Genomic DNA, 12,199 nt, shown 5'->3' with positions numbered 1-12,199 from the left:
ACGTCAGACTAAGACTGCTTACATCCTCATAGTTAAAATGGACACAGAAAATGCAGGTACATTTGATGGTTCTTATAACAAACTGATCCACCAAGAGGACATCAGTGGAGATGAGCTCACTCTCTATTCAAACCAAGAACAAGGTAAACGTCCCACGTCTAAAATAAACTGTAATCTGTACTTTGATACTGGTACCATATTCAAAAATATACAGTTTATTATTTTGCTATATTGTATCATTTTCTTGTCTTTGCTATTGGTCCATCACTTCTGTGCAGTGTCCATGTATGTGCTGAGACCTGAATCCAGTTTTAAACATTACAAATGGCTTTCAGTAAGCCTTGCAGTGCTTGCTGTCATTCTACTAGCAGTGGACATTGGCCTGGGAGTCTATTGTAAGTCATTATTATCCCACCATCTTGCAGCACAAAAATTATAACATAAAAAATATTCTCAAAGTACCAAAAGTAAACAACACCTAATATGCAGAATGGCCCATTATATAATGTAATATAGTACTATTTCTGGTGCATTATTAAATTAAAATATATTAAAGGTTTATTGACATATCATATACACAACTATGGTGTTGTATGTAATTAATTAAAAACTAGGGTCACAGGTTCCTCAACAATGCAATTACAAGACATAAAACCCTTTTTAAAAACAACAACAATAAAAAAGTGCAAGCTCAGGCATTAAGTACACTGTAAAAAACCTTTCCATTGGCAGCTGGCAATATCTAAATTGATAACAAAGGATGAACTCGGGTCGAGAGATATTGAGGTGGAAGGGATATGGAAATTAATTAATTGGATGGAACAAGACTGACCACAGGGTAACATTAATAAACAAGAAAGATCTAAATTCACAAATTACACTGAATAAAAATACAAATGCAACACTTTTGTTCTTGCTCCCATTTTTCATGAGATGAACTCAAAGATCTAAAACATTTTCTATATACACAAAATAACCATTTCTCTCAAATATTGTTCACAAATCTGAAAAGATCTGTGATAGTGAGCACTTCTCCTTTGCCGAGATAATCCATCCCACCTCACAGGTGTGGCATATCAAGATGCTGATTAGACAGCATGATTATTGCACAGGTGTGCCTTAGGCTGGCCACAATAAAAGGCCACTCTGAAACGTGCAGTTTTGCTTTATTGGGGGGGTCCAAAAATCAGTCAGTATCTGGTGTAACCACCATTTGCCTCACGCAGTGCAACACATCTCCTTCGCATAGAGTTGATCAGGTTGTTGATTGTGGCCTGTGGAATGTTGGTCCACTCCTCTTCAATGGCTGTGCCAAGTTGCTGGATATTGGCAGGAACTGGAACACGCTGTCGTATACGCCGATCCAGAGCATCCCAAACATGCTCAATGGGTGACATGTCCGGTGAGTATGCTGGCCATGCAAGAACTGGGATGTTTTCAGCCTCCAGGAATTGTGTACAGATCCTTGCAACATGGGGCCGTGCATTATCATGCTGCAACATGAGGTGATGGTCGTGGATGAATGGCACAACAATGGGCCTCAGGATCTCGTCACGGTATCTCTGTGCATTCACAATGCCATCAATAAAATGCATCTGTGTTCGTCGTCCATAACATACGCCTGCCCATACCATAACCCCACCACCACCATGGGCCACTCGATTCACAACATTGACATCAGAAAACCGCTCACCCACACGACGCCACACACGCTGTCTGCCATCTGCCCTGAACAGTGAAAACCGGGATTCATCCGTGAAGAGAACACCTCTCCAACGTGCCAGACGCCATCGAATGTGAGCATTTGCCCACCAAAGTCGGTTACGACGACGAACCGGAGTCAGGTCGAGACCCGATGAGGACGATGAGCATGCAGATGAGCTTCCCTGAGACGGTTTCTGACAGTTTGTGCAGAGATTCTTTGGTTATGCAAACCGATTGTTGCAGCAGCTGTCCGAGTGGCTGGTCTCAGACGATCTTGGAGGTGAACATGCTGGATGTGGAGGTCCTGGGCTGGTGTGGGTACACGTGGTCTGCGGTTGTGAGGCCGGTTGGATGTACGGCCAAATTCTCTGAAACGCCTTTGGAGACGGCTTATGGTAGAGAAATGAACATTCAATTCACGGGCAACAGCTCTGGGGGACATTCCTGCTGTCAGCATGCCAATTGCACGCTCCCTCAAAACTTGCGACATCTGTGGCATTGTACTGTGTGATAAAACTGAACATTTTAGAGTGGCCTTTTATTGTGGCCAGCCTAAGGCACACCTGTGCAATAATCATGCTGTCTAATCAGCATCTTGATATGCCACACCTGTGAGGTGGGATGGATTATCTCGGCAAAGGAGAAGTGCTCACTATCACAGATTTTTTCAGATTTGTGAACAATATTTGAGAGAAATGGTTATTTTGTGTATATAGAAAATGTTTTAGATCTTTGAGTTCATCTCATGAAAAATGGGAGCAAAAACAAAAGTGTTGCATTTATATTTTTGTTCAGTGTACTTTAGGACTTTAATGACACTACATTACACTTATGACTTCACTTAAACTTTGATTAAAAGAAAATGAATATCTTTCTTTGAATTACCCACATCCACTTTGTCTGAAACATTCCAACAGCATCCAATGAAATTGCCAGAACCATAAGGAGCTAACGTTACGTTTAGATAATGTGTTATTCTACACATTTTCGGTCTCTGGTCAACCAAAAACAAATTGCAGAATGCACTTATTGTATGTGGGTGTAATGTAAACTTCTGAAGCAATGGAGTCAATTAGATGTGTGCTGCATCTCTACCCCAGTCCCATGTATTTAACTAGCTCTGAGAAAATAATCAACATTCTGCATAAAAAGATAAAACAGGTAAAGCACTATAACACCTCTATCAGCTGACAAATGAAAAAGTGATTAATAATGTGTTTCGTGACATAGTAGTTTATTTGGTTCAACAAAATTGTTATTTGTTTCAGTTACTGGATTGGTGAAGAGTGGAGACGCATTGATGACAGGGACTTTGCTGCAATGTATCCCAGAAGCAGCCCCTTTGAAATCTGGTATCAAGCTCCATGCCATTATATACTGAAATGGATTTGCCAAATGACAACAAGGTCTGCAGGTTAATGTGATTTTTTTTGTATTAATTGTTGCAATCAAGAATTGAGACCATTGAAAATACTTTAACACAACTTCCAAATCTTTTTTTATTGTCCTTTCAATATTTGTGGAAACTACACAATGGCAAGGTAAACGTAATAAAATACATTTGAGTTATGCAGTGAACTATCAAATGTAAGATCACCATTTTCTAGTAATAAAATAAATAAATGACCTTTTTTATGTGCATATGACTATACTATACAGGTCTGTACATTAAGTTAACACCCACCTCTACATAATTGTACATACTTACAAGTCACCACGCAGCATTAAGATATCACTTAGCATTGAGTTATTAAGGTAAAGGATTTGTTCAGATGTTTTTAAATTGTGTTGCATGAAATTCTTATCCAAACTCACTGTATTTTCCACTAACAGTGGTCGACAAGCCCTTACTTTGGAAAAATACAGCAGTACCAGCATGGGACGCGATGTATTGTTGTTGATGTGGCTGGCAGCAAAACATATAATAGCCTCTTAAAAAAGGGCTACCTAAAATAAATCAATATCAGTTTGAGTGTATGATATATTTAGAATATTTCCACTGCTTAACTTTTCTGTCAGTTAATTCAGTCACACACAAACCTACTAACCAATCAAGGCAGTGGCAAGATTACTATTTTTGTTGAATGAAGACGATGTACCAAATAAACTGAGAGTTTAGTCAATACAAAGCATTTGATAAATAAACACCAAAACGAAAGTCCATTTGTTGGTTTCTATGTCTGATTGTTATGAAGCTTAAGACGGCACAATATGTCTTATCTATGACAACTACATTATTCAAACCACACCTTGCTTCCTACGCATGCTGGACAGACACTCACAGCACCGAAAAGTGTTCTCGAAGTTGCTTCAGAAGCTGCTGAGTGTCAACATGCTCCGGAAAGGAGTCCTCAGACTTTAGGGCGGCAGTGTAGCTGCTCTGAAGGTCGCCAATCTAGAAACAGAAGGAAAAAAAGCACTTGGGTAGACTGTGTTGTGGAGATTTTACTTTGCCCCTTTAACTAGTTCAGATGTTTAGAATCAGATATAAAAAAAAGGGATAAATTACCTTTTCAGAGAGAATGGAGAGATTGTAGTGTGGCTCATACATGTGAGGAGCCAGTGATTCAGCCGTCTGCAGGAAGGCTTTAGACTGGGTCAAAGAAACATTCATATTATCAACATTTATATATGAAGAAATTCCATTAAATCAGACATTCAGATTCTCACTGGGCTCATACATTTTATATAATTAGAAAAACAGCAGAAATGTTGCTTTAACTATAGCTTGCAATTCCTCATTTATAGTAACATCTGAAGAATGAGCATCTTCAAGCTTAATCATGAGCCATTCTAACATTTCATTAGCTCAGGGGCAGTTTAAGTTAAGCTTGAAGAATATAACTGTTGGTGTTTACTGAAGACTCTACATATCAACTGTCTTTATGGTATAATGCAGTGTTGCAATCAGACTTTTAAGGCATTCAAAACAATTAAACAATAGATACTTTGTGTGCTGTTCGTCCAAATAACACTATAATATATATCACTACACAATAATAGTTTCACTCATAACTACCATTCTAAATATCATTATCCAAAAACACACCAGTTTTATTATTCCAGCACTTATTTCAGCTTGTGTTAGCATGGCATGACTTTCAGCTGATGGCTGCCACCTAGCTGTATATGTGGGGAACACACAGCCTTTGTTGCTGTGAGATAACCAAATACATCTCATAATGTCTTGTCCTACAATATAATGTTATTGCTAAATTGATTTATTACCTAGTGGCTTCTTGTGGTGTAATAGCTAGCTAATTCCGGTGTATTAGAGGGTTTAAAATTACAAAGTTATGATCTCATACGTCATATTTTAACAGTGGAATAAAAGCTACATGACTTAAGGATTTGTCTTCACCTGTTCGATTCGACCTTTGCGCAGCTCCAGCACAGCCAAGTTGTTGTAGGCCTCAGCATGGTCATTATTAAAAGCCAAAGCCAGTTTAAAACACTGGTAAGCCAGCGTCAAGTCTGCAATGCCCTGTAAAAAGAAAACATTCAAACACTGTACCCATTTGTGTGCATTTGATGTAAGCTTTTAAGTTCTCTTAACAATAAATGAATATACATTATTTTAACTGTAAACCATATCAAAAGGGGTTACATTGAGTAAAGAGTGCTACAGGAATTTCATTTTTTTGTTTGTTATTAATCAAAGAAATGATGTGGTTCTGATGGCTTCATCGGTCTGCGACCTTCAGCACTCACTGGATCGGTTCGCAACCGAGTGTGAAGCGGCTGGGATGAGGATCAGCACCTCCAAATCTGAGGCCATGGTTCTCAGCAGGAAACCGATGGACTGTCCACTCCAAGTAGGGAATGAGTCCTTACCCCAAGTGAAGGATTTCAAGTATCTCGGAGTCTTGTTCTCGAGTGAGGGAACAATGGAGCGTGAGATGGGTCGGAGAATCGGAGCAGCGGGAGCGGTACTGCAGTCGCTTTACCGCACCGTTGTGACGAAAAGGGAGCTGAGCCAGAAGGCAAAGCTCTCTGTCTACCGGGCCATTTTCGTTCCTACCCTCACCTATGGTCATGAAGGATGGGTCATGACTGAAGGAACGAGATCGCGGATACAAGCGGCCGAGATGGGTTTTCTCCGCCGGGTGGCTGGTGTCTCCCTTAAAGATAAGGTGAGAAGTTCGGTCATCAGGGGGGACTCGGAGTTGAGCCGCTCCTCCTTCGCGCCGAAAGGAGCCAGTTGAGGTGGTTCGGGCACCTAGTTAGGATGCCACCTGGGCACCTCCCTAGGGAGGTGTTCCAGGCACGTCCAGCTGGGAAGAGACCAAGGGGTAGACCTAGGACCAGGTGGAGGGATTATATCTCTTTGCTGGCCTGGGAGCGCCTTGGGATCCCCCAGTCAGAGCTGGTTGATGTCGCCAGGGAAAAGAAAGTTTGGGGCTCTCTGCTGGAACTGCTACCCCCGCGACCCGACCACGGATAAGCGGGAGAAGATGGATGGATGGATGGTTCCCAAGAAAAAAAGCCTCTTGATGATGAATTTCTTCATTACATTTTTGATTAATGCCAGAAAAAGCTCAGTGTCAAAAAAAGGGTAAATTATATTTACACCTTTTGTTTAGCAAGATAATCCTAACAAATAAACACTACTTAATGATTTTGGTGCAAATGCAATCTTTAAAAGTTCAAAGCTAAGTGGCATAACTTTAACAAAACCCCTCCACTGAGTAGATGAGGTTTTCCAGACCTTGGATGTCATGATGTCTCTGACGACCTTTAGAGTCCCATTCAGCTGCTTAACAGCCGCTTTTTTGAAAAGAAAAAAAATCATAATTCAGAAGTTTGATAATAACTGACATATTTTAAGTTGTAGCACAAAACCTGATAATATCCTGAGGTTATTTCAGGCATCTAAACAAAAACCAATAGAAAGCTCCCACTCCTGAGACGAGGGAACTGGAAGATCAAAGATGTTAACTCGTTTCCGTTTTTTGGGACTCATTCCTGCAGCACTCAGACATTCTGGGATATTTTAAGTGATTGGTAACTCACCACAGCTACATGTCCAACGTTGTACCACACATCAGCCTGCTCTTCATCATTGGCCACCAGAGCCAGGGCCCTCTCGAATGAGGACAGAGTCATGTCGTACTGCTGCGCGTAGAAGCAGCACAAACCCAGGTTGTTGTACAGCTGGCAGTTATAAACTCCCATCTGGAGTAGCCGTCTAGCAATGGGAGAAACTTATTTAATCACAGATGGGATATCATTTCTCATTACATATCCTGTAAAAATGCATTACATTTCTTATGCATAAATATTTTTCTGACCTGTAAAAGCGCAGTGCGATCTCAGGCTGATCGGTGTAGAAGTGATTGCTGCCTATGCAGGCTATAGCCTCCACGTGAGTGTTGTCCTGCTTCAGGACATCTTTGTAATACTCTGTGGCTGATGGAATGTTGTTCATCTCCTGTGACAGTATAAACAATAAATATGGCTTCCCATTTCATTATGGCAGTGTTATCTAATTTGACTCTTTAGTAAGGATCAAACTGTACCTCGTGTATGCGAGCGATTCCTGTTAGAAGAGTAACTTCACCAGGAAAATGGTCCAGACCTTGCTTGAAAAGGCTGAGTGCTGTTATTGGTTGATCCAGGCGCTGATACACCTAAGGGGAAAACATGCAAGGTTTAATAAGCAAACTATTGGCTTACCAGGGAAATATCATATTCCTTTTCAGGTCTATTCTTGTATTTTGGGTTTTTGAACATGCTTATATGCTTTAATGTCTATTTTCCAATATGCATCAAATCGGTAATGTTTCCCTACCTTTGCAAGGTAGAGATATGTATCCACGACCTCTTGATGGTTGAGAGCTGATCTAAACTGTTTTTCTGATTCTCTATACAAACCAAGCCTGCAAAGACCGGTGACATTACTCATAGCATGATTTATAAAAATGAAATGTCATTAAACATCAGAAATGAGCAGATGTCTGTAAGGTACCTGTAGTAGCATTTCCCCAGCTGAACTTTCCACCACCAGTCTTTGAACTGGGCGTGTTCAGTAGCTTGAGCAGCCAAATCTAAAGCCTGGACAAAATATAAGGTTTCAGTTGCATTTTTAATAGTCAACAATCTAACAAAGTATCATGAATATTATTAATGAAGTAGCTTTAGTGAACACTTACATTATTCACATCATTTTCATGATGGAAGATGTACTCAAAAAGTGTCTGAGAAAGCGAAATAATGGTTACTTGATATGAGAAGAAACAAATATGTATTATTTTTTGTGTATGCAAATAACAGTATCATTCTTACCCTGGATAAGTTAGGCTTTTGAGAATACTTGGCCATATTTAGTCTTGACAAATTTATAAATGGTCCTTCGGGATTGGTTAACATTGAAGCCTATAGAAACAGTGAAACAAAATGTAATGCCAAATATCACCTTCACAGTCAATGTAGCAAAATAATGTCACATTATTTGGAAATAATCATTTCTGAGAGGCAGATAATACTGAGAAGCCAAATTCCGATTGTTTCACATGAAGCCTCTCAGTCACTGCAGACTGACACACTTTCATGCACATGTACTCACTGTTCCAAGACGGATGAATCTTCCAGAAGCACTAGTGACAGGACGAGCAGTGCTGGCAGTGCGCGGGGTCTTGATGGCCTGCTCCATTGTCCCAGGACGCCCTGACTGTGTGCTGGGTCTCACAAATCCTGTTATAGGACGCCCTGATTGTGTCAAAGGCCTTGCATTCATAAAATACAAATTAGATCACTGTTAATTACTTTGTTGAAAAAGTTGTCAATGGTAAAAGCATTTTAGCCTGGCAGACAGTACCTGATAGCCGGTGTGGGACCTCCGCCATGACTGGTTCCAGGGAGCCTCAGTGATGTGCCGGGTCCTGGCAGAAAGTGAAGACTTATCAATCAGACACATTTAAGAATTGCTAATATACCTAAATGTAAGGCAATGAGAAGAGTTTGAACTCACGTGCAACTTGAGCAATAGAGCTCTCGTCCAGCATCATCTCAGCAATGCCCTCCTGGTCGACCTCAACTTCATCTATATACACCATCTCTGTGAGAGCACGGGTTTTCAAGCTCCATGCAGCCTATGAAGCAGACAATGTTTCAATCATATAGATGGCCACGGATGTTCAGGTGAACATGTTACAGTCTTTGTTGAAATGTCGTCACCACAAAGGATGGCAGAGAGGAACATGGTTACCTCTGAGATAGGTAAAGAGGAGTCCTTGGGACAGCATGCAGTGAATCAGTGAGAGAAGAGGACAGAAATTGAGGACAGATGTGAATAAATAAGGGGAAATAGAAAATGAACGGGAAAACATGGTTCAAAGAAAAACAGAAATGAGATGTGAAAAAGAAATGCACAGCAGTGACACGAATATGTTTCAAAAAACAATATAAATGTTGGTTCAAGACTAGCCAGTAAATATAACGTTAACATTACCTCAGTTTAATTATGTTAAACTACAAGTACTGGACTAATCGGGATTAAACTCCAGGTTTTCCTGCTTTCCTGCGTTAGCAAACTAGCAGGCTTTTCTTAATGGATAATCGCTAGCATGCTAGGCTAGCCCCAGGCTAACTGCACCACAGTACCTGGTCGTACGAGTTGTCTTGTAATATTGTTGTGCAAATATCAGAACATTGTTGGAGTTTTCGCCGTCTGAAATAGCTCCACGCCAGAAACAACGGGTCCATTGTCACCTCCATCGCTTTGTTCGGAGTAAAATTAGGTGTAAAATTCGGCTACCAAGCTAAAGCTGTTTAGAACTGGGATAATGGCGAGAGTGAAGCTTCCTCTGTCGCTCGGCAACCGTGGAGGGGGCGGTGCTTCACTGCTGTGCTTCCTCTAGGAGAAACCCATGGGAGAAACACACACCACACAAAATATATAACAATTTTAATATTACATAATATACTCTTTTCTATAACATGTCACGTACAACAAAGGTTACAGAGCACTTTGATTAGTTCTACATTATCATTCATTATAATATAGAAATAACAAAAACGTCCTTTTATTAAATGTTTAAAAGAAAATCATCACCTGTAAAAGAGAAAAGGGTAAATAGCTAAGACACAAAAGCTAAGACAAGTTTGCGAAAAAAGCATAAATGAAAGATGGCAAATGAAAATAAATCGATTAAATGAATAAATGTAAAAGGTATTTCATGGACATATCAAAGTATCCATGGACTTGGGTGTACTGTGTTTGAAATTAAAATGTGTCCATTCTTTATATTATGATAATAAAGTGAGGCCTATAACATTTAGTAGTATAAGAGCATGTATATTACATTATAATAAAATAAAATATATTTGAAAGGGATTTTTTGTATGTACAATTCACAAAAAAAAAAATGAATGACATTTCCAATACGACACAATTCGTCAATTTGAACGGACAATCGTTTTTATTGTACATTTATTTTAAAATGTAGCTTGGCACAACTTTCCAGCTATGACGTAGATGTCTGCTCCTGCTTTTTTTTTTTCTCTAGCGGACGAGTTAAAGGATCTGATTGGACGATGCGCTGATCCGTCATCTTTGTGGGCGGTGCTTGCGGAATAACAGCGCAGCTCCATCTTTGTAGGATTTGACAGGAGCTTTGACCTGTGTCGAGGAGGACCGCGAGCCTCGGGCTGCAGAAGTACAAGTGGACTGCCACAATGAGAACCACCGCCTAAAAAAGCTGTTTCTCAAATAGAGACAGAGGGATTTCATCCTATCCGACTGCGAGACTATAAATTCACATGACCCTCAAAAATGCCTAATTTCAACGCTCTCTCGGGACTCGTGGAAATGCAACGGAACTAATGGGACACACGGGCTTAAAATAAATCCTTTTTGGTGAATGACACTATATCAGAAAACATACGCGACAGAGAGACACATACGGAAGTGCGGACATGGCTGACAGGACTGCTCCCAGCTGCCACCTGAGACTGGAGTGGGTGTACGGATACCGGGGACATCAGTGCCGCAACAACCTGTACTACACCGCCGCCAAGGAAATAGTCTATTTTGTCGCCGGTGTGGGAGTTGTGTACAACACCCGGGAGCATAAGCAGAAATTTTACCTGGGGCACAACGATGACATAATCAGGTAGTGTAATTATACTCACAACAGTTTGTTTCAGCACCTCGGACAGCAGCTGACCCACAGCATAAAATGAATGGATACAGAACTGTTGTCATTGTGGGTGCTGGTGTCACCTTGCTAGTGTAATATGATATATAAATGTGTTTAGCTCCAGGGAACTCAAGGGCCACACACCTACTCACCGGAGTTTATAAGGGGCGTCAGTGTGACTCCAGCAGGGCTGATGCCTTTAACCAGCTTAACCAAGGGTGAAGTCTTGTCTCTCACTACTGAAGATTACACAGCTGCCACTCCTCTTATGACTGCATGGCTGCTATCATCAAATCTAAATGACTGATTTAGTCTATAAAATAGTTGAACTTCCTGAGAATTATGTTTTTTTTAACGTTGTTGAATGTCTGGTCCTACTGAAAGTCCAAAACTGAAGGGTATTTCATTTTAACACACGAAGAAAATCAGCAAATCCAGATGTGTTAAAGACAATACTTGGAATTTGATCTTTTAAAAAAATGATTCTAAAGAGTAATTTATCATGATATCGTTCGACTATTAATGTATTTTTAGATTGCCTTAATTCATAATTTGTTGCTGGCATTGCTTGTTTGATCGTTGTCTGGTAGGACATAATAAAAAAGCTCTTTTTAAAACAGCAGCCTGCACATAACAGCACTCTCAGAGCAATAATGCTAATGTGCAATTCTGAGAAAGGCACTTGAGCACAGCTGTCCTTGAAGGTATCCTTGAATTGGAAAGCTATATGTGGGTTGTGGTGAATCAAATATACCCTCAAGTCGCCTTCTCTTTGATACAACACAACAACCTGTGTTACATCACGTATACAATGAACATGCCTTTCCAACTTTTCTCAGCATGACTCAGAACAGTGCCTGTGTCAAACGCTCCAGCGCTTGTGTTGACATACATGTGTGGGTTGGCCTGGAGATGACTAGCATTATATACTGTGTCGGTAGTCAGCTGGACTCCTGCTCCATTATTAATGAGACAATAGAGATGCTAACCCCGGGCTGCCCTCTGGGCGAAGTGCCTGAGTTCAAACGTTACCTGGAGGAGTCACTGAGTGCAATGCGAGACCAATACAAGAGTAATTCATTGGTAAACCAGCACATTGGCCACCTGTACTTCCGCTCTCACTGGGGCGAGAGCATTTGCTAGGATTCAGTCCGATCAGGTTCCTTTTGGTGTCATTTTGTTGCTTTTTCTGCAGCCATGTTGTTGGATATAAATCTTTGGCTACACAGATCTCTTGAGCTGTTGACCATTATTCACACAGACTGGATAATAATCATTTGAACTGCAGATCTCAGAGGAGTGCATTAAATGAACTCTTCCTTTGACTTAGACTTCAATCTGACTGGTGAGCAGTC

The 12,199-nt window shown here is 40.6% G+C and overlaps 2 protein-coding genes and 1 long non-coding RNA gene across 3 annotated transcripts in view; 2 read left to right on the top strand and 1 right to left on the bottom strand.

The window, feature by feature from the left end:
• Positions 1-8: 8 nt before the first annotated feature.
• Positions 9-3,080, top strand: LOC117467385 (uncharacterized). The gene is made up of 3 exons (XR_004554381.2): positions 9-143; positions 279-395; positions 2,973-3,080. It is a non-coding gene; the product is annotated as an uncharacterized lncRNA (long non-coding RNA).
• Positions 3,081-3,175: 95 nt separating this feature from the next.
• ttc8 (tetratricopeptide repeat domain 8) lies at positions 3,176-9,536 on the bottom strand. The gene is made up of 14 exons (XM_034110965.2): positions 9,307-9,536; positions 8,675-8,795; positions 8,522-8,585; positions 8,270-8,429; positions 7,990-8,079; positions 7,857-7,901; positions 7,673-7,758; positions 7,496-7,583; positions 7,224-7,334; positions 6,996-7,135; positions 6,718-6,892; positions 5,066-5,188; positions 4,214-4,297; positions 3,176-4,099 (listed from the first exon to the last, which is right to left on the bottom strand). The coding sequence occupies exons 1-14, from the start codon at positions 9,418-9,420 to the stop codon at positions 3,983-3,985; spliced, it is 1,518 nt and encodes a 505-aa protein (XP_033966856.1). The 5' UTR covers positions 9,421-9,536; the 3' UTR covers positions 3,176-3,982.
• An 805-nt stretch (positions 9,537-10,341) lies between these two features.
• The window catches only part of eml5 (EMAP like 5), a 41,473-nt gene continuing 39,615 nt past the window's right edge, over positions 10,342-12,199 (top strand). Inside the window, exon 1 of the mRNA XM_034110962.2 lies at positions 10,342-10,817. Coding sequence (XP_033966853.1) covers positions 10,621-10,817 — 197 coding nt within the window. The 5' untranslated portion in view covers positions 10,342-10,620. The remainder of the gene's footprint in view (positions 10,818-12,199) is intronic.

The sequence above is a fragment of the Pseudochaenichthys georgianus genome, chromosome 22 (assembly GCF_902827115.2).
Source record: "Pseudochaenichthys georgianus chromosome 22, fPseGeo1.2, whole genome shotgun sequence".
Lineage (NCBI taxonomy): Eukaryota > Metazoa > Chordata > Actinopteri > Perciformes > Channichthyidae > Pseudochaenichthys > Pseudochaenichthys georgianus.
Note: the sequence above shows the minus strand (reverse complement) of the source record. Positions and strands in the feature narration are given on the sequence as shown.